This window comes from Lissotriton helveticus, chromosome 5_1, assembly GCF_964261635.1.
Source record: "Lissotriton helveticus chromosome 5_1, aLisHel1.1, whole genome shotgun sequence".
NCBI classification, from domain to species: domain Eukaryota; kingdom Metazoa; phylum Chordata; class Amphibia; order Caudata; family Salamandridae; genus Lissotriton; species Lissotriton helveticus.
The window spans coordinates 497,948,828-497,971,569 of record NC_136065.1 but is presented as its reverse complement, the minus strand read 5'-3'; the positions used below and the strand labels follow the sequence as shown (position 1 = coordinate 497,971,569).

Sequence of the window (22,742 nt, the reverse complement as noted above, 5' to 3'; positions counted from 1 at the left end):
GCTCCAGGCTCTTTCTTCTAAACCTCCTTTTCTTTCTGTTCATCCGGAGAATGTGGTTTTAAGGACTCGTCCTTCTTTCTTGCCAAAGGTTGTCATGCCCTTCCACATCGGGCAGACCATCACCTTCTTTCCACCTTTGCATCCTTCAAAAAGAGGAAGAGAGGCTCCACCGTCTGGACCCCAAACGTGGACTCTCGTTTTATCTGAAGCGCATACAATGTTCCAGGTGGATGAGATGCACCACGAGGCGCGGGTGTAGGCTCTCTCCAGTGACAATGTTGGCTTCAATGTGAAGATCGTGTCTGTGAAAGATATCCGAAGAGGGAATGTATCCGGTGACAGCAAAAATGATCCCCTGATGGAGGCTGGGAGCTTCACAGCCCAGGTCATTATTCTGAACCACCCAGGTCAGATCGGCCAGGGATATGCTCCTGTGTTGGATTGCCACACCGCTCACATTGTTTGCAAATTCGCTGAGCTAAAGGAGAAAATTGACCGGAGATCCGGCAAGAAGCTTGAAGATTGGAAAGCATTGCGCTCAACTAGATGGCCGAGGGGAAAGGGGCTGCCAGATAGCCGGGCCCGAAGGACGTCAATCTGCCCGCCCGACCCTTCATCAGAGGTCTTCTGCCTGCCCATGAAGGGCTCGGGGGCTCTGCTTCCTGGGGCTCATCAGAGCCCTAAGCTGGGTCTCGGACACAGGGCTGCAAGGAGGGGCTCCAGCGGAACTCTGACCCGGGGTCCCAGGCACCTTGACACTCAGGCATAGCGGGGAGGCCTGTGCTGGCCCGATAGATCCCCGTGACGGGCACCCAGACCCTTGGCTGACCACAGGAGGTTGGCTCCCACACCCCAGGGCCCGTCGGAGCCAGGCACCAGAAGCGGTCCCCGCTTCTGAACCCAGCCAGGCCAGGGAAGGGGGGAGCCTCCCCGGGCAACAGGGACCCCTGTCCCGGGCACACGGACCCTTGACAGGTCGCACAACGGGGGCTCCCACACCCAGGCCCTGTCCAAAACCCAGGCCCGGGCCAGATCTCTTCTTCTCAACCCAGCCAGGCTGGGGGGATCTGGGAGCCTGCCCAGGCACGAGGGACCGCCGTCCCTGGCACACGGACCCTCGGCTGCCTGTAGGACGTGGGCTCCTGATTCAAGGATTTTTTTCATAACTCCGTGGAACTACGCGTAGTGGCACCATGCCAACTCTGCCCAGGGTTAGTCTTGACCTATTGTATGTAAATATCGTTTCTTCAGCCTGGCCTGGTTATCTGTCAGCTTTATAAATACAGGCAGTCAGACACTTATGTAAAAAAAAAAAAAAAAACATTGTAAAATCAGTGTATTTTTCTTAAATCAACTTGTTTTCACTGGGAATCCGAAAATTAAACCACTTTTGTCTTAAACTGGGGAGCATTTTGTTTCTTTCTTTCAACAAGGTAGTAACCTGGAATGTAATTAGTTTGTACAGCCCAGTTCAATACTTAAGCATACGTAAGAAGGTTTTTAAAGCTATAAAAGATGTCCATATTGCATTCCAGAATAAAATGCTGTGAGGGTTTTAAATGTTTTGTCATGAAGTGTTTGGCTGTTATCTAATTTGAAATGCATATTTTTATTGTATTAAAAAGATTATGTACGAAATTTAGTATATTGTTTGTTTGTGCAACGTATGCTTTAAACTGAACTCCTTCAAGGTATTAGATTGCATTTTGTATGCACATTTTTTGCCCAGGAAGGTTACCATCTAGAAGGTTGTAGAACAAATGTCAACGGCATGAGCTTCCTCGCAATGCTAGCTAGGGTTACGATTGTGAGAAGTGCGTAGTTTACCACACCCACTAATTACCAGGTGTAATAAAGTCCAGATCCGTGGAGTTTTCCCCTTTTAACTCTCGGGAATCAAAACCTGCTGACATTTTAAAAGGGGGGGTGTGGGGGGGGGGGGGGGGGTAAAGGCCACTTTGGAAATGGAAGTTCCAGAATTCGCATATTATTCTGCACTTAAATCAGGAATCGTGTAATTGGTGATAAATATTGCTTCTGAAAATCTGAACCCCAATCTCTGGTAATGCTATTAAGGCCTGGTCACAAACCCCACTCAAACGGTGATGAGAGCCTCCCGCCTCCCCCCCCCCCTTCCCCCCTTCAGGTTACTGACTACATTGGGGGTCTGGGCGCGTCCGTGGTTGGTAGCAGCACCCATCAAAGTTAGTGGGGGCACAGCAAGGGAAAGTCCGCAGGATGCAGTCACCCTTCTCTTCTTCGGTACAGCACTTCAGGCTCGCAAGGGAGTTGGAGAGACCTACTTCAGTATTCTATCGGTCCCTGTGAATCTCTTCTTGTCCGGATGACCACAAGCAGCAGTCACTTATGGGCTTTAGACTTGGAGTGCAAGGCTCAAATAAGGGGATGCAGTTATATCTAATCCAGCACCTGGCAGGCTTCTGCAACTTCCTACTTGGTCAGATGTAACCAACGGGAAGCACTCGCACATGGCATCTTCGGAGCATTAACAAGCCTCAAACATGCGGGAGCTAGGAGATGCACTCCAATAAATGGTAGCATTGCCAAACATACTGCCCTTTTGATGCTCACTACTGTGAGTGCAGAGATATGAGGACGTGAGAGGGAGATCTTTTGCTTTTATTTACAACCTTCAGAAGAATACCTGTTTGGTATTTAAAAAGATAACACGGGTTTGTGTTTGAGGTTCACCCCTTATTTTCAATAGTTATTTTAGAACAAGGTATTCTCAAAATATGTGCTAGACACTCAAATCCGTACTCAGATGTTTTATATGCTGTTTCATAGTGTTTAGCAGTTTTAGAAAAAGTCAGTTCACTTGGAGATATTTAATTAAATTGACCTGTCTCTTTTATTAATAGGTTACTGACCAGGCACAAAGAGGCTCTCGAATTTTTCTTGATATCGAGGCTGGGGCACCTGTTCTCCTCATCCCAGAAAGTTCCACTTCTAATCACCTAATTGTGGCAAATCTTGGGAAACTTAAAGTCAAGAATAAGTTTTTCTTTGCTAATGCTGCAAGCACATTCTTGTTAAAAGACAAGGTGAGAAGAAATGATGCTTCATGTTTTACATTATGTTGGTTGCCATAGTTTAAATTTCTCCATTGCCTTACTCCGACACATTTACTCTGCTGTGTTTTCTGTACTGTTTAGCCATGTTGGTATCATCAGCTAGCTATTTCAACCGGGAATTCTGTTGCCTAATATCTGTGTTGATGACAATATTTGGTTCTTGCAAATGTGTTGTCAAACTGATTGTTTCTGATACTTTCTCCTGCAGATTGCTCACCTGTAGAATATTTCCAGACGTCAGACTGGATCCGCTAACTTTAAAAGCTCGCAATCTGCCGGTGTGGAGCACTGGTTTCATATCGGCACCAGAAATGATTTCTGATAGATACATCTGCCGTGTGGATTCCTCACCTTGTGAATATCCCCTTGCGTCAGCAACATTCGGAAACTCTTTTCGTAGCCTCGCGCCGACGTGGACTTGGACATCCTAGAAACACGGCATCGCACGCGACTCCGCTGACGTCGCCGACGCCCATAATAGGCCCACGCTGGCGTGATGACATCAGTTCCCTTTTTTCCGCGTCGTCGACGCTAACGGTTTCGGGAATCTCAGTAGCCAACTGGTACTTTGTTGCCTTTTTGTTACCGCTTTCTGCTTCTTTGTTTTTTGTCTCTTCGACGATGTCGACAAAGAAGACCGGCTTCAAGCCCTGCAGGGAGTGCGGAGAAATGATGTCCATTACTGACCCGCACAAGGACTGCATTAGGTGTTTGAGCTCTGATCACGATGTGGATGGATGTTCGTCTTGTCGGAAGATGAACCCGAAGGCCCTGAGGGAAAGAGAGACCAACCTCCTGGTAGCGAAGCTGAAGGCTGGAAAAGGAAAATCTTCGAGGTCTCGTTCTCGAAGGGCGAGGTCGAGGTCAAAGTCAAGATCCGGATCTCGAGAGGAGTCATCTTCGAGGTCCGCTTCAGACCATGCTTCGAAGTCGAAGAGGAAGCATAAGAAGAGGAGGCATGAGTCCCGACGTCGTTCCGGTAAGGAGTCTGGCTCGAGGTCGAGGTCACCGAAGAAGGTACGTTCTAAGGTGGTTACGCTGGATGTCTCAGAACCTGAAGGTGAGGCCTCGCCTTCGGAGTCGCGGGTGCAGTCGCCGACTCCGGCTTTGAATCCGTCTCCGGCGCCGTCCCCGGCCCGAGAAGAGGAAGAGGTTCAGGTGGATGTGGATTCCGCGCCTACCGAAGAGCCGAATCCGAACCCTCCACAAGACCAGCCTGTGGGTTTACAGCCACCCTTTCCAACCCCAGGCCAGGACCCATCGGCTTTTCTGAATGCTATGTATGGCGTCTTTTCAAGGGCGTGGTACCCCTCTGGCGCACCTTCGGGTCCCATGGGTCCTCTGGCTTTCAATCTAGGAGTCCCTCACTCCTATCCTCCTGCTCCATTCATGCCTTATATGCCGGCTCCGATGCCGCCATGGCAATTTCCGGCTCCGCCGAAGCCGTCGACGCCGGTTTCGGCGTCGCCTGCTCCAGAACGGCCTCGAGAGCATACCGCTGGGCCATCGGATTCGATACCGACGTCGATCCCGGCTCCGTCGGAGCCGTTGGTGGATCCGGCTGCGAGGCATGTGAAGGAGAGGTCCAGAAGGGAGGCTCAACGCCTTTTGGAAGAGCGAAGGTATATGAAGTCACATCCTGATATGGAGGAAGGTGAATTGGAGGAGGACTGTTTTGAGGAACTGGTTGACGCTGGTAGCCTGGATTTCTCTCCGGAGTGGGAGTTGCCTTCAGGCTCTGATACACCTTCCAAGGATGTCCAGCCTTATCATATGGTGATGAGGAAGGCTGCAGAACTTCTGCAATTGACTTTGCCAACGGTGGAGTTTAAATCCAATCTTCTCACTGAGGTTTTACATTCGCCTAGTTCTGTGGTAGAACCATTGCTTCCGTTTAATGACGCCTTAACGGAGCCCATTTTGGAGGTGTGGAAGAAACCACTGTCAGCTCCTGCAGTATCTAAGAGTGTGGCAAGAAGGTACAGGGTTGCACCTAAAGACCCTGCTTTTTTGACGTCTCATCCATCACCAGAGAGTCTAGTCATTCAAGCAGCCTGCTCCAAAAAGAATGTGAGTGCCTTTCCCCATGTGCCCTGTGAAAAAGAGGCAAAGAAACAGGATCAGGTTGCTAAAAAGACCTTCTCCTCTGCAAGCATGGCGTTGAAGTCGACTAATGCCACTTGTCTGATGGGGAGGTATGTGCATGCTCTTATGGATTCTTTGCGTATTTTAGCTCCTAAGATTCCTAAAGCCAACAGGAAGGATTTTGAGGAGGTAATTTCGGATGCACAGGCAGCGGCTCTCCAAGTGATACAGAGTGGTCTGGACACTGCGGACTCGGTGGCACGTATCATGGGCACTGCTGTCGCCACTAGAAGATCAGCTTGGCTGAAATCCTCAGACTTTTCGGCGGATGTTCAGGCGATTTTGTTGGATCTTCCGTTTGATGGATCTGGTCTCTTTGGGAAGAAAGCTGATACGGCCCTGGAGAGATTTAAAGACAGTAGGGCGACTGCTAAATCTTTAGGTCTCCAGATCAGAGGCTCTTCGACTAACAGGAGATTCAAGGGTTTCGGTCGCTCTTCCTTTCGGAATTACCGACAAGGTCAGCAGCAGCAGCAACAACAGCTGCAGCAGCAAAATTCCATGTACAGGTCTTACAGGGGAAAGCAAAGAGCGCGTCCTCGTGGACGTCAAGCCTCTTCCTCCTCCACTTCCTCCAACCCTCCAGCCTCAGAAAAGCAGTCCTAGATCCGCTATTCAGGATCATGTGGGTCCGGTGGGGGCTCGGCTTACCCATTTTCTACAGGATTGGGAATCGGTTACATCAGATCTTTGGGTTCTCAATCTTGTAGAAAATGGGTATGCCCTTCCCTTTCGGGAATTTCCTCCCAATTACCCTCCTTGCCAAGGTTTTTGCACGGAGGAACATCTGTTGCCTCTACAGGAGGAAGTGCTGACTCTGTTAAGAAAGCGTGCGATAGAGGTGGTCCCAGAGCAGGAAAGGGGTCAGGGGTGCTACTCCCGGTATTTCCTGATTCCCAAGAAGGATGGCAGACTTCGTCCAATCCTGGATCTCAGGATCTTGAATCTATCTGAAACAAGAGAAATTGAAGATGCTCACCCTTGCTCAGGTTCTTCAAGCGCTGCTAGAAGAAGACTGGATGGTGTCGCTCGACTTGCAGGATGCGTACTTTCACATCCCAATCCTGAAGTCGCACAGGAAGTATCTCCGTTTTACGGTGGGATCGCAACACTATCAGTTTGCGGTCCTTCCATTTGGACTTACTACTGCGCCTCGAGTCTTCACCAAGGTGATGGCGGTGGTGGCAGCGCATCTCAGAAGGTCAGGGATTCCAGTATTCCCCTATTTGGACGACTGGCTGATCAAAGCAGGGGCATCCGAGAGAGTGCTCCATCATCTGTAAGAGACAACCCAGTTGTTGTACAGGTTGGGTTTTTCGATAAATGTACCCAAGTCTCACCTGGTGCGCTCCCAGCGCAACCTGTTCATAGGTGCTGTACTGGACACACCTGTATGTCGCGCATTCCCTCCTTGTAGGAGAGTAGGGTCTGCAATCCTATGATCACCCAGATTTTTGCTTTTTGCTTCACTGGTTTACGACTTTCCCTTGCTGTGGGCCTGCTAATCAGACCCACAGCCTAGCTGTTCTCTCTAATCCAAATTGTACCCAGGTACTGAATTGGCACTGGGCCCTCTCAAGTCCCTGTAACCAGGGCTGAGGTGCACCCAGAAGTCTCCCAGGGGCTGCAGCATGTATTATGCCACCCCTGGACTGACTAACTAAATCTGACACAACTGGCTGCACGACAGCTGGGGCAAGGAGGTGTAAACACCCTTTGCTTTAGATATAGTATTCCTATATCTAAACCTAAATGGACACACAGATCTCCTATCAGTCACTCCTATGGCAGGCCTTAACAATCCTGAAGGCAGAGTGCTTGGAATCGTGTGAGATAGTGCTCTGGCATGAGCTGAGCCTGTCTGCGGCTTTCGGGATCTATCCCTTTATCAGTTTCCATGATATCGCATACCATATACTCTTAAGTGCATTATAATCCTCGCGGTTATATGCCAACTCTGGTATCGCTTTATCAAAACATGTCGAGTAAGGTGTCATACGAATTGGAATACTAACCCCTCGCCAATTCTGGCGACGGGGTTAGCATTCCACCCTTCTAGAGGGACACGACATGGATGTAACCTGTAACCCCGGTTAAAGTCAGACAGAGCCTTAGCATCCACAAAATGGATGCTGCCACCGAGACACAAGTCTGCCCTCCTGCTGCTGGGAGTCCTCCCAGAGCAGGAGATAAGGACAAAGGGTTTCCTGCCAGGGGCGGTGCCAGCACCGTCCCAGACAGGGTTTTGTGTATTCCAGGTAGGCAGGGCTACAGAGGAAGGTGACTGCAAGTGGCACCCCGGTGCTCACTGTGCATAGGCCGGCTTGAACCAGTTCCAGGGGCACACCAGCCCCTGAGCTGGGGAAAGCCCGCCAAAGGAGAGGGGTGTAACCACCCCCCTCCTGGTCCCACCCATAGGGCAGGACTTAGTCGCGTGCCAGCCCCCTTTTCCAAGATAAAGGTAGGAGCAGGCCCCCTTCCAAATTAGATCATCTTTGGAATCAAGACACGACTTTCTACGAAAGGACATCAAGATTTCTTCTTCAAGATTCTCCCTTGTGACTAAGGAGTAGTCACCCTGCATCCGCAGGCACCATCTTAAGAACACTGCGGTCTGCTGCAAGTCCTTCCTCCGGAATCTGACTGCCCAGCTCGACGAGAACCGGCTTCCCTGGCACCTCTGAGCTCTACCCACCTCTACAGCCAAGCTGAGAACCGTGGGTGCGACGAGACCTCGAGGGACCGGCCATCTTCAAGACTGCACGACTTCTTTCCAGCACGACCGCCGAGGGATCCTCTGGTGAGTGCTTTGGGGCCCGAGAAGCCCTGACCCTGAGCAGCCCCAGCACCGAAGTTCAGCCTCCCAGCATCTCCACGATCTGCGTGGGGCCCTTCTGCTTTTTGCTGCTCACCGCGTTGTTTGGCTACTAGCCCGCTGGCTTGTGGCCTTCTTAACGACGCCCGACGACATCACTGTTGCTGGTCTGGTTGCTCCAGACTGGCCCTTGCTCCCTTCCAAGAGAGGAGCACCCCAGACCCTCCTGGTCCACTCCAGACGCCATTTTAGGTCCACCGCGTGGGCTTGAATTTGCCAAGACTTGTTGCCCCAATCCTGGGTCCAGCGACGTCGAGAGCATCATCCATCGTGGGACAGCTCGTACCTCCATCCTGGTCGCCGACAACGCCTCCTGGTCCGTGAGACTACAGAGCCCAGCGTCGCCCACTCACCTAGTCGAGGTGACTACCATCCGGTGCCCTCCTGGTGCCACCTGACTACTGGCTAGTAGTCACGAACTTGGTCCCCTCTGCTTTCAGGTGTCATCTATCTTCGATCCAGGCGTGGATCACCCGAACAATCTTCACTGGTCGCCTGCCAGCAACTCCTTTCCTTCAGGCTCCTGGTTCGTCAACGGAGAATCCCGACGTCTTTTCAGACCTATGCAGCTGCAGCCCCTGGGCTAGGTAACTTCGGCATTTCGGTGCCTCAGCATAGCCTCACTATCCAAGGGTCCAGATCCACTTTCGTTTTTGACCTACCTAGTCGGGTTCGCCCGAGAACACTAACTTTGTGAATTCTAGTTTCCATAGACTTTGTCCCGCATCCCGCGTGAGAGTGCACACTCTGCACCCGAGTTCCCTAGGCCTCCTGCTAGTAATCCAAAGGTTCAGTAGTCCAGCCCTAGCGATCCCAAAGCCTCTGAGAATCGTTACTTACCTGCTAGTAATTCGCATTCCACTTTTGTAGTATATGGTTTTTCGTGCCCCTCGGGCATTTGTGTAAATTGTGCGACTTGAAGTATTTTTATAAGAGTTTTGTTGTGTGCTTAGCTCCCTGTCTCATAAAGAGCCAGGGTAGTCTTGTTATAAATAAATACACTGTTTATTTTCATAACAACTTGTGTGGTGTCCTTTCACTGGGTGTTCAAGGGGTAATGTGATGGTAAAACAGCTGGCTTAACACGCCCTCTAGAGTCTTAGCCTTAGACTGCTCGTATCCATGCTACTAGGATAGCTGGTCTATAAGGTTGACTTACAACCAATCATCAATAAGGGTTGTTTGGACTGATATATAGTGATCACTAGAATAGTGAACACTGCACATCAGGCCAACTTCTCACACTCCTCCTCAAAGGATTCGCGACATACGGGAAATAATTCCTTTATTTTACAATGGAGCGGTCGTTCCAGTCCTGAAGGTCCTTCGTCTGTTCGGTCTGATGGCTTCCTGCATTCTATTGGTCAACCATGCATGCTGGCACATGAGGGCACTCCAGTGGTGCCTCCGCAGGCAGTGGTATCAACACAACGGAGATCTCAGGGAGTCAGTGAGGATCTCCAGAGAAGCTGCGGCGGATCTGTCTTGGTGGGGCGTGGAAGGCAACCTGTCTCAGGGGAAGCCTTTTCAGCTGCCTCCTCTGGTGGCCACAGTAATAACGGATGCATCCATTCTAGGGTGGGGTGCTCATCTGGGGGATCTGGAGGTCAAGGGTCTTTGGTCTCCAGAGGAAAGGTTGCTTCATATCAACCTTCTAGAATTGCGGGCGATACGTTTGGCGCTCAAGGCCTTCCTCCCTCCCCTTTGCGGTCGGTCGGTCCAGGTCCTGACGGACAACACGACCGCGATGTGGTACATCAACAAGCAGGGAGGAGTGGGGTCGCAGTGTCTCTGCAGAGAGGCTCTGCGTCTCTGGTCCTGGGTTCAGGACACTCAGATTTGTCTGATGGCGAATCATCTGGCCGGAGTTCTGAACGTGCGTGCAGACAGTCTCAGTCGGCAGTTCTCGACCGACCACGAGTTGAGGCTTCACCCGGAGGTGGTTCGTCACGTCTTTCGGACGTGGGGGACTCCTCAGCTGGACCTGTTCGCCACTCGCGAGAATGCTCACTGCCTGTCATTCTGCAGTCTCCAGTATCCGTTGCAAGGAGCCTTGGGGGACGCGTTTCAGTTGAGTTGGGAAAGACAACTCCTTTACGCGTTTCCTCCCATACCTTTGATTCCTCGGGTTCTGAGGAAGATTCGCCAAGACCGGGCCCAAGTCATATTGGTCGCCCCGGACTGGCCAAGAAGGGTGTGGTATACAGATCTTCTCCACCTCTCCTCTCACCCGCCGCTCCGTCTCCCTCTCAGGGCAGACCTCCTCTCTCAGATGGAGGGGCAGGTTCTACACCCCCACCTCCAGACATTGCACCTTCATGCCTGGGGATTGAACGGGGCAACCTGAATTCCTTTTCTCTCCCGCCTGACGTGGTGGATGTCATCTTGTCAGCCAGGCGTGACTCCACTAAGACCATTTATTCATATAGATGGTCAAAATGTGTCACTTGGTGTGGGGAGAAATCTATTGACCCTTTGAGAGCCCATTTGTCTGATGTTCTCCAGTTTGCCCTCTCTCTGGCACAGCAAGGGCTTGCTGTTGCCACAGTTAAGGGCTATCTTTCTGCGCTGTCGGCATTTCTCTGCTTGCCTGACCAGCCATATCGTTTTAAATCTCCTGTAGTTTTAAGGTTTTTGAAGGGCCTCACAAATAAGTTCCCTCCTACTCCTTTTATTGTGCCTCAGTGGGACTTAAATCTTGTCTTGGCCTTTTTAATGGGGGCTCCCTTTGAGCCTCTTCACAAATGTCCTTTGAGGCTTTTGACTCTTAAGACAGTCTTCCTCGTTGCAATAACCTCAGCAAGGAGGGTAAGTGAGCTTCAAGCTCTTAGTTCCAAGCCCCCATTCTTGACCATTCATGCTGATCGAATGGTTCTTAGGACCAGGGCTGCTTTTCTCCCAAAGGTGGTGACTCCTTTCCACCTTGGTCAATCCATTACCCTCCCTACCTTTTATCCTCCACACACCCTTCCAAGGAGGAGGAAATATTACACCGTCTGGACCCCAAGAGGGCGGTGTCCTTTTACTTGGACAGATCTAAAGACTGTTGTTTGGATGACCAGCTCTTCATTGGGTTTGCTGGCTGCAAAAGAGGAAGAGCGGCCCATAAAAGAACCTTGTCAAGATGGATCGTCCTATATATAAATATCTGCTACTCTTTGGCCGGTAAGGAACCACCAGAGGGCATAAGGGCTCATTCTACAAGAGCTAAATCTTCAACCTCAGCATTGGCTAGAGGTGTTCCAGTAGAGCACATTTGTAGGGCGGCAACTTGGTCTTCCCTCCACACTTTTGCGAAGCATTACTGCTTGGATTCCGAAGTGAGGAGGGACGGCCACTTTGCGCGCTCTCTCCTTCAGGATTTCCTGGTTTAGAAGAGTGGACACCCTCCTCCGGGAGTGGGGACTGCTGTGGGACTCTATTCACAAGGTGAGGAATCCACACGGCAGATGTATCTATCAGAAGAACAAGTTACTTACCTTCGGTAACGCTTTTTCTGGTAGATACAATATCTGCCTGTGGATTCCTCACTGATCCACCCGCCTCCCCGTTGTCCACTCTTCTATACCAGTATATCTGTATTGTATTTATTTTATGGTCAAGAAAATGTGTTATTTAGAATGTTTGCTTACATTTGCTTCACACTGTGTGTGTTATTTTGACTATCGTGTACTGTGTATACTATGTACATTACTACTGTCATTAGTCCGTCCGTGTGCCTCGAAGGCACGGAAAAAAGGGCGGAACTGATGTCATCACGCCGGCGTGGGCCTATTATGGGCTTCGGTGACGTCAGCGGAGTCGCGTGCGATGCCGTGTCTCTATGACGTCCACGTCGGCGCGAGGCTATGAAAAGAGTTTCCAAATGTTGCTGACGCAAGGGGATATTCACAAGATGAGGAATCCACAGGCAGATATTGTATCTACCAGAAAAAGCGTTACCGAAGGTAAGTAACTTGTTCTTTGGGTGACATCACTGAAGCCAAATAGTGCCCACCCCAACGCCAGTTCCCTTTTTGCCACAACTTCGACGTGGATGTGGAGATCTCTGTCTCCTGAGAGTTGTGAGATTTCCTCACATAACAAAATTCTTGTAGTGCAGTATTATGCCTCCCCCAAATGGACACATATCCATCATGAACCCCAATTCCATCTGCCTTTGGTGCATGTGATTGGACCATGACTCCGGGTCCTACAACTCCTGCCTCAGCATGCACCCCAAGGCTTTCAAGGAGTGGAGATGCCAAGTTGTTAGTGGCCCGGGCCCTGGATGAGAGGTGAAGCCGTTGTTATTCAAGATCGCTTTTCAGGTCATCATGCTTGCATTCCTCAGACAAAAAGAAAAAACAAAAAATATATACGAACGTGGAAACTGTAAGTCACTTAGACACCCTCCTTCTCCCAAAGGATCTTCTTCCTGGAAACCACAGTTCGCCATAGTGGAGTCGCCAGTTTCTCCTCCAGTTGGCACTGTGTCAGAAACTCTTCGGAACGTGGCTAAGAATCTCCTTTAATCCCCTCTGGTGTCCACTCCAGCGGTCCCTCCAGAGTTCCCGAGAATTCCAGGCACTGCCCACCTCATACCTGGGATTTCCAAATCTGGGTTTGGTGCTGCTGCATTCCTCAGTGTGATGGTTAACATCTTCCCAGGAGTCTCAGTGACATCCAGCTCACCCACTGCCCCCATGCTGCCTTTAGACTGACCATTTCGGATGGATACATCTGCCTGTGGATTCCTCACCTTATAAATTCAACTCTGCGCCAGCATTCCACAGAAACTTTTTTCATAGCTCTCCCAAGTCGACGAGGACGTCACAATGGCACGGCTCTGCTCACGACTCCGTGCAATGTCACTAGAGCACAAGAAGACCTCAACGGCGTTCTGACGTCAGTTACCTATTTTCTGCGCCATCGACGAGTGAATGTTTTTTCTGGGACTCTCCTTTTCTTGTAAGATTATATTGTTTCAGTTTCTATCTGTGGTGTAGCAGTGCGATGGCTACACAAAAGAAGTCAGGGTTCAAGCCTGGTAGAGAGTGTGGGGGTTATATGCCCATAACGGACCCATGAAGATTGTCTTTGGTATCTGTTGTCGGATCACGACATTGAAGGATGTTCTTCTTGTCGAAGGATGAATCCGAAGGCCCTTAAGGAGAGGTGGCGAAATTATTCATGGCCTGAGCGAGGAAGGGAAAGAGAGGCCTCAAGAGATCCAAGTCGAAAATGAAGCACACCTCGAGGTGGTCGACGAAACACAAAAAGAAGCGTCGTCATGGACCATTACACTCCGATAGGTGGCGCGGTTGGCTCCACGTGACGTAGTCTCTGTCGTTGTGATGTACGCGTCACCTATATAGACGCTGTAGAAAGCTGGCTCTGTATATTCTATACCAAAGTTAGGTATAATGTGCAGAGTCCAGTGGATTTCCAGAGCCTTTCCAGAGGCTAAAATAGATAATACTAATGTTCTCTTTTGTGGTTGTGCATTCAAGCAGTTAGGCTTATCATAGGGCTGTGTTAAGCATTTGTTGTACACACTCAGGCAAAAAATTATTACACACCCTCGATGACTAATTCCAAGATCAATTGTTTGTAAGAATATTACTTTGTTACTTTTATTACTAGAACCAAAAAAACTTAGTTGTATGTAAGTATAGTTTTCAAACTAGCAATACTTTTCAATGCAGTAAATGAATACTTAGTGCAGGACTGTAGTTCTGCAAGTTGTATACAGTTTGTAGAAATAGCAATTCTGTGGAGATCAAGAAAAATATACACTTTCTGCAATATCTTAAAGGAGCAATGTTATCCTAGAGGAGGCAAATAATAATGCGGTTTTGCAGGTAAGTAGACAACGTACACTTCCAGTCTTTGGGGTTTAAGGTCAGCAGAGGGCAAGGTTCAGGTAAGCACAAGCCCTGCACCACCAGCGGCAACGGGGCGACAGGGTGCAGAGGTCAAATCTGGAATTAGGGCCCAATGTTAACCAATAGAGATGGAGATGCTTGAAGACACACTTCTTGCAGGATTAGTACAGCGGCTGCTGGGTTCAAGCTTCGTTGCTTTAGGCATGCACGGGGAGCTCAAGGCAGTACCAAACATACACCACCAGAGGCACAGGGATGGCCGGGTGCAGGGTGCAAACATGGTGTTGTGCGCCCAAAGCAAGTAAATAGGGCAACTCGGTTTTAGAAACAGACTACAGGAGTCAAACCAGAAGCTGCACACAGAACACCAGCCACATCAGAGGTTAGTTGGGGTGCTGTGGGTCACAGGGACACCATCAGTCGAGCTCTCCAAGGCGCTGGGGCTTTGGGTACAGGGTTGTTCTTTGACGTCAGGTTTCTGTTGCTAGAGCCGGTCCCGGTTGGGAGAGGCCTTAAGATTTGCACTGCAGGCATCGTCATGGAGTCCAGGAGTGGTCAGCCAAAGGTGGACTTGGATTCAGGATTGCTGGGAAACTTTTACTGAATCGGTGGGCCACCTGGACTCAGGCTGGAGGCATCAGGTGCAGAATGTTCAGGATTGCGGTTCCAAAGGGCAACAGATTCCTTTATTTTGTTATTTTGGGGATAGGTCCAAAGTCCTCAGGAGGTCTGGTCTTTTTCGAAGACAGGCAGTCCTCTCAGGGGTTTTGAAGGTCGCTGGCTGCAGGACAAGCTTTGTTTGCTTTGCAGGATTTTCGAAGTTACAGACAGACAGGCAGGTAGGGCTGGGACCTAGTCAATGGGCAACTTCAGTCTTCTATGCACGGCGTCTTCTTTGTCTTCCCTCTTCCTAGGTCAGCAGGAAATAAGGATTCTGGTTCAAGGGTGCCCCTAAATACTCAATTTAAGGGCATTCCAGAGTCTGGAAGGTAATAGCCAATGGGCTACTTACCTTTAGGGCAACTACACCCTTTGTGTAGGAAAGTAGGATCTGCTTTCATGATCACCCCCGCTATTTGCTGGTGTCATTTTGTTTTTCTGACTAGTCTGACTGGGATCCTGCTATCAGGACCCCAGTCTCCGTGCTTCTTCCCTAAATTGGACATGGTGAGTACTTCGGTACACTCCAGATTGGCTACTGGTGTTCCCATTTAAGTCCTTTGTATATGGTACTAAGGTTCTCTTCCAGGGGATCCTCATCAATAGTAATAAGCATATGAATATTCCCGCCCACGCGCGGGGACCCCGGAAACAATATATGCATATATGTGAGGAACATATATGAAGCTATTCGAATCACGTGGCAGAGTGGCACAAAATAACAAAAGATCAATGGGTGCTAAATATACTGAACAATGGATACACACTTCATTTCAGTGCACCACCAAAGAACATTCCTCCACTAAAGTCGCATCCCCACCAACTAAAATTGCTTTGTCAGGAGGTGTCTGTCCTCTTCCAGAAATTGGCCGTAGAAGAAGTTCCTCTGGCTCAAAGAGGAAAGGGTGTCTATTCCAGGTACTTTCTGTTACCAAAGAAAGACCAACCACACAAATACAGACCTATCCTGGATCTGCGATCTCTAAACAAGGTCATTCTGAGAGAGAAGTTTTGCATGTTGGCGCTACATCAAATATATCCTCACCTACAAAAGGGGGATTGGATGAGTTCGATAGACCTCCAAGATGTGTACTTCCACATACCAATAGCTCCACTTCATCTCAAGTTCCTGAGGTTCATGGTAGCCTCCAAACATTACCAATTCAGAGTCTTACCGCTCGGCCTAAAATCAGTGCCGAGGGTATTCACAAAGTGCATCGCGGTGGTAGCCGCAGCTCTGCATCGTCAATGCCTATTTGTGTACCCATACTTGGACGATTGGCTATTGAAGGGTTCGTCCCCACAGATGGTGAAGGAACACTTTCGTATTTGCCTAAATCTACTTCACCGTGTAGGCCTTCACGTAAACCTGGACAAATCTGTCCAACAGCCCACTCAAACTCTACATTATCTGGGTGCCACCATAGACTCCAGTATAGGAAAAGTATTTCCTTCGGAGGCACAACTGTTATCGATGAAACAGAAAGTGCAACTCTCTACTTCATGTACACCAACCATCAGTGCGGCAAGTGGCCTCTCTTCTTGGGTTGATGGCTAGAGAAGAAGTGTGGCTCACTGGTTCAGACCAGGAAGCAGAGGTCAGCCCGGGACCAGGGCTCAATTCCCGGCTCGGCGGGGTCTTGAGTCCTAAAATGTCCATGGACTCAACAATTCTCGCTCCGGTGCCTACTCGATTCACGGGTTCACACTCTGCGACTCTGGGCAATAGCTTGCTTAATCTCCACAACGGCCCCTCGCGGCGGGATGCCTGGCTTTCACCTTGCGGATACCCTGCCGGGGTTATCTCACAGGGGAATACCAGGACGGGTTCCCTAAGCAAGCGCTTAGAAACCGCTTGGTGATTTGCGCTATATAAATTCCTGTACATGGCCTCTTGCATATTTCTCATCCCCAACTCCAGATTGAGACCACTGCAACAAGATCTGGAAGACAAATGGGGCCAATCCTCAGGACATTGGGAGGATCGGATTCTCCTCTCTCCCAAGCGGCAAAGTCATCCATGATTTGGTGGACTCAACCGAAAAATTTCTAGTGGGAGTGCCCTTCCATCAGTCTCTTCCACAGCAATCCCTGATCACGGATACATCTCTCCAGGTTTGGGGTGCGCACTTTGGTTGTCTTCAAACTCAGGGCAGGTAGTCGAGCAAAGAGCAGACCTACCATATAAACATGTTAGCGCTCTGGGCAGTTCATATAGCACTCAAGGCATTCCATCCATCAATTCAGTCAGACTCGATTCTGATTCAAACGGACAATACAACCACCAAGTATTACTTGAACAAACAAGGTGGAACACACTCCCGCCCGCTGTCATTGGATTCCCAAGTGATCTGGCACTGGCTTCTGGCAAGGAATCTCTCTATCACAGTGGTACACCCGCCAGGAGAACAAACGTGCGGGCAGACGCTCTAAGTCGGCACTTCGAAGAACAAGAAGAATGGGTGCTCAACAACGAGGTAGTGGCAGACATCTTCTGTCAATGGGGTTGAACATCCATCGACCTCTTTGCAGACGATCTATACAAGAAATGCCACGCCTGGAACATTTGCACACCCCTTTCTTCCGCTTCCTCTCATACCGAAGGGGGTGACCAAGCTTATCCGTTCCAGGATGAAGATGATCCTGATTGCACCGGACTAGCCTCGCCAATGGTGGTATCCGGACCTATGCAACTCTCAATATGTCCACACAGGATGCTGCCGTGCAGGCCGGACCTACTGACCAAAATGGGCGGGAAGATTCTGCACCCCAGCCTTCCGTTGCTGAGCTTGGCAGCCTGGCTCCTGAAGTCCTGCAATACGGACACTTGAATCTCCCTCAGGACTGCATGAACATTTTGAGGGAGTCGAGGAGACCATCCACAAGAAGTTCTTATTCTTTTAAATGGAAGAGCTTTTTCTTGTGGTGTATGCGTAATGGTTTTAGTCTAACCAGTGGGCAGGAGGAGGTAATCTTGCTTATCTTCTGTATTTATCCAGGTCTGGTTTGAAGTACTCTTCTATAAAAGTTCACTTGGCGGCCATTACGGCCTACAGAAAATCACCTGACCAGCTTTCCTTTTTTCAGCTCCAGCTTCAAGTGGTCAAGCATTTCCTTCAGGGGTTGAAGAAGGTTGTTCCTGCTGTCCGACATCCTTCACAACCTTGGGAATTGAATATTGTTCTGTCCAAGTGTATGGGGCCTCCTTTCGAGACCATTCATAAGGCCACTTTACAGCACCTAACGTGGAAAGTTGCTCTTTTAGTAGCTATCACATCTGAAAGAAACAGGTTAGTATTAGATTCCTTACCTTAGAATATCCCCATGCGTCAGTCTGGATCCGGAAACTTTTGCGTAGCAGTACCCCTGCGCGTCGGTAGGCGTCGTCTGCAGGCGTCCCCTGCGGCTCCGCGTCGTCGGCGTCGTGCGCCGTGATGACGTCGCTGGAGTATATAGACGCCGCCTCCGCGCGCTGACGTCAGTTCTTCTTTTTTCCGCGCCAGTTAGCGCAGATCCGAAGAGCAGTACTCCGGTCTTTTGACCAAAGTTTTGATTTAACTATCTACTCTTAAGGTGCCGGTAGGATGCCCGGTTTTAAAAGTTGCGACGGGTGCGACCGCCTGATGTCGGTCACCGACCACCATCGACTCTGCCTCCGGTGTCTGGGCGCGGACCACGACGTGGACTCCTGCGTCGACTGCCGGGCCTTGACGAGTAAGGCTAGGCGGGAGCGGTCCCGCAAGCTACTCGAGCTCCGGGTGTCGGCCCCGCGTCGAGAGCGGTCCCGGTCCGGCCGGAGGTCGAGGGAGCGGTCGAGAGAGCGATCGCGGAGCCGCCATGAGCGCTCCGGAAGTCGTCACCATTCCTCCGGTTCCTCAGGTAAGCGACACAAGAAGTCGGGGCGTCGTCATCGTACCCCCGACTCCCCCCGACGCCCGCGTGATGCGGCCGGGGGTTCGGGTGGCCCCACCCCCGCGGCCCCGCGTGGGTCGCCGGCGCCGTCTGCCCCATACCCGTCGGTCCCTGGGGAAGGCGCGTCGCGCGAGGAGATTGAGGAGTTCCTCATGGCTATGAGGGCGCTGTCTCCTCCGGCGGGGCCTACGGCGTCTGCGGGCCCGTCGGTCCCGTCTGGGGGCCCGAGCGGTTCGGGTGCACCTGCCCCGACGCCGCCGGGTGCTCCGGCCCCGACGCCGCCGGCGGCTCCGGCCCCGGCACCGCTGGGCCCTTCAGGGTCGTCGCCGGCTGGTCAACGGGCCTCTCCGGCGCCGATTCCATCGGGGCAGCCCGTGGTACCGCCTCCGCGCGGTGCCGTGACTCCGCCGTCGGTTCCGGCCGGCGTCGGGGCTCCGGCGCCGGCGCCGCGCGACGCCACCCCCATTCCCTCTCCGACTCCGGACGCGGAGTCAGACCGGCATCGTCCGACGCCGAGTCCGGCGCCGTCGGTGCCCCTTGGCTCCGAGGAGCCGGTCTATATCGTTGACTCCAACTATGGCGATGAGGACGATTATGGAGAGGGTTGGGAGGGGTCTGAGGACCCTCTGTCACGAGAATGCCAGTACGACGTGGACTGGGCAGGTGACTTGGGTGATGCCAGTGGTCTGGACGAATCGCCTAACCCTGGGTTTGTCTCGCCTCCCACTGTGGCGTCGGAGGCTGGGGCTGCCTATTCGGTGGTACTGATGAGGGCTGCCAAGGCCTTGAACCTTGAGCTCCCCGTCGCTAAGGTGAAGCCTAACATCCTCACCGAGGTATTTAAACCGCAGTCATGCCCACAGGAGCCTCTGCTGCCGTTTAATGACGCCTTGACGGATGTCCTTTTGGGCACGTGGTCCAGGCCCGCTTCCGGTGCGCCTGTTGATCGGAACGTTGCCAGGCGTCACCGTCCGTGTTCGGACGACCCGGCCTTCCTGTCCACCCATCCCTCCCCTGAGAGTCTGGTGATCCAGGCCTCCACTTCCCAGTCCGCATTTCCGTCGGCTCCGCCCGATCGGGAATCTAAGCGGTACGACCAGTATGGCAAGAAGGTCTACTCGTCCCTGAGTGCCGGACTGCGGTCGTGCAACACCGCATGCCTCTTGGGCCGCTACACCCACTCTCTGTGGGATACGGTCGCAGAGTGCCTGCCGCAATGCCCGCAGGAGGTGCGGGACAAGCTCGGCCAGGCTATGGTTGAAGGCCGGGACGCGGCGAGGTATTCCATATGGTGTGGTCTTGACACGACCGACTCGCTGGGCAGAGCGATGTCCACGACGGTGGCGATTCGTCGCCATGCTTGGCTGAGATCCGCCAACTTCTCGCCGGATGTCCAGAATGCCCTGATGGACATGCCATTCGATGGCAGTCGCCTGTTCGGCGACAAGGCGGACAACGCGCTTGAGCGCTTCAAGGACTCCAGGGTCACGGCCAAGTCCTTGGGTCTCTCGACCCAGCGCCAGCAAACGTTCGTTTCGCTCCTTTCGTGGCCACGGAAGGGGCGGTCCCACACGTGCTGCCAGCCACGCGCCGCAGAACGCTCCTCAGCGCGGTGGCGGTCGTGGATTCCGCCGTGGTGGCGGTCGGGGACAGCGGCGAGGTCAGTCCACACCTCCCCCCGCAGCAGCCTCCAAATCCTCCTAGTCCGAGCTTTCGATCCCATGTGACGCCAGTGGGGGGCAGGGTTCCCCATCACCACTCCCGCTGGCGCACTATCACGTCGGACAGGTGGGTGCTGCAGCTCGTCCGAAGGGGCTACTCCCTCCTCTTCGAGACCACTCCTCCAGCCATGCCACCGCAGAACCACCGTGTGTCGGGGGACCACTTGACACTTCTGCAGGAGGAAGTTACGGCCCTCTTGGCCAAGGGGGCCATCGAGCGCGTTCCTGGGCCAGAAGTAGGGTGTGGTTGCTACTCCCACTACTTTCTGGTACCCAAGAAGGACAAAGGGGGCCTACGTCCTATCTTGGATCTACGGAACGTCAACGGCTTCCTCCGGAAGGAGAAGTTCAAGATGTTGACTTTGGCTCAGGTCTTGGCTGCTCTAGACCCGCAAGATTGGATGGTAGCGTTGGACTTGCAGGATGCGTATTTTCACATCCCCGTCCTGCCGGCCCACCGGCGTTACCAGTGGTTCACGGTAGGCCACGAGCACTTTCAGTTTATCGTGCTCCCATTCGGCCTTACCAGCGCCCCACGGGTGTTCACGAAAGTGATGGCGGTGGTCGCAGCTCATCTGCGCCGGTTAGGGGTTTCAGTCTTCCCCTACCTCGACGACTGGTTGTTGAAGGCGGGCTCGCCCCAAACAGTCGTCCACCACCTTCAGATGACGGCAGACCTCCTGCACGAGCTGGGGTTTTCCATCAATGTGCCGAAATCACACCTGTGTCCCTCTCAAAAGCTCCTTTTCATCGGAGCGGTTCTCGACTCGGCGCAGTTTCGGGTTTATCCTCCGGAACGGCGGGTCCGGGATATTCAGGCTCTGATTCCCATCTTTCAGCCGTTGTCCCGGGTTTCGGTCAGGTTGACGCTGCGGCTTCTGGGGCTGATGGCCTCCTGCATCCTTCTGGTGCATCACGCCAGGTGGCGGATGCGAGCTCTGCAGTGGGACCTGAAGTTTCAGTGGGCCCAGCATCAGGGCAACCTGTCCGACCATGTCCTGATCTCGGAGGGCACTGCGAGACAGTTGCAGTGGTGGCTTACGGACCGCGATTGGGTCAGAGGCAGATCCCTCTCCCTTCCCCAACCGGAGCACGTAGTTGTGACGGACGCGTCCCTCCAGGGCTGGGGAGGCCACTTGGGAGAGGCGGAGATCAGAGGCATCTGGTCTCCGGCGGAGTCCCGGCTCCATATCAACATGTTGGAGCTGCGGGCGATTCGCCTAGCACTGAAGGCATTCCTCCCCTTTGTCAACGGGAGTGTAGTGCAGGTGTTCACGGACAACACCACCGCCATGTGGTACTGCAACAAACAGGGCGGTGTGGGGTCGTGGACCCTTTGCCAGGAGGCTCTGCGCCTCTGGCAATGGCTGGAATGTCAGGGCGTGACTCTGACGGTTCAACACCTGGCAGGTTCTCTGAACGCCAGGGCGGACGAACTCAGCCGTCGGTGCTCGGTGGATCACGAATGGCGTCTGAACTCGGATGTGGCGAAAGGCCTCTTTCTGCAATGGGGAGAGCCTTGGTTAGATCTATTCGCCACAGAAGAGAACGCGCAATGTCATCAGTTCTGCGCGTTGGAGTTTCCAAGACGGCACTCGCTCGGCGACGCCTTTCGGCGCGAGTGGAGTTGCGGTCTGTTGTACGCCTTTCCGCCTATACCACTTCTGCCCAGAGTGCTGAAGAAGATCAGGCGCGACCGGGGCCAAGTTATCCTTGTGGCTCCGGACTGGGCTCGAAGGTACTGGTATCCCGAGCTACTCAGCATGTCAGTCGGTCCCTCGATCCGCCTGCCCCTTCAGGAGGACCTTCTGTCGCAGCAGCAGGGGACGGTCCTCCACCCGAACCTGTCCAGTCTCCACCTCCATGCTTGGAGATTGAGCGGCGACAGTTGAGGCCATTTGACTTGCCTCCTGAAGTCTGTGATGTGATTCTGGCAGCCAGGCGTCCCTCCACAAAGTCGGTATACGCCTGCCGGTGGAACAGATTTGTGGCATGGTGCACAGCAAAGCCTGTGGATCCCCTTTCTGCCCCTCTTTCTGAGGTTCTCCTCTTCCTTCTTTCTCTTGCCCAGCAGGGCTCTGCTCTGGGCACTATCAAGGGCTACCTTTCTGCCCTTTCCGCCTTCTTAAGGCTACCTGATCAGCCATCTTTATTCAAGTCCCCTATTGTACTGAGATTCTTGAAAGGCATCACGCACATGTATCCACCTGTTCCGTTCGTGATGCCTCAGTGGGACTTGAATCTAGTTCTGACATTCTTGATGTGTGCTCCCTTTGAGCCGCTTCATTCCTGTCCTCTCCGTCTTCTCACTTTAAAGACGGCTTTCCTGGTTGCCATCACCTCTGCCAGGAGAGTGAGTGAGCTCCAGGCTCTTTCTGTTAAACCTCCTTTCTTGTCTGTTCATCCTGACAAGGTGGTCCTTCGGACTAGACCTTCTTTCCTGCCCAAAGTAGTTTCTGCTTTTCAC

The 22,742-nt window shown here is 52.2% G+C and overlaps 1 protein-coding gene across 2 annotated transcripts in view; it reads left to right on the top strand.

Moving 5' to 3' along the window:
• Positions 1-22,742, top strand: part of VPS13D (vacuolar protein sorting 13 homolog D) — a 2,979,414-nt gene that overhangs the window by 683,190 nt on the left and 2,273,482 nt on the right. For both annotated transcript variants that reach the window (XM_078642819.1, XM_078642818.1), the window contains exon 25: positions 2,883-3,065. In XM_078642819.1, the coding sequence (XP_078498945.1) occupies positions 2,883-3,065 (183 nt within the window). The remainder of the gene's footprint in view (positions 1-2,882; positions 3,066-22,742) is intronic.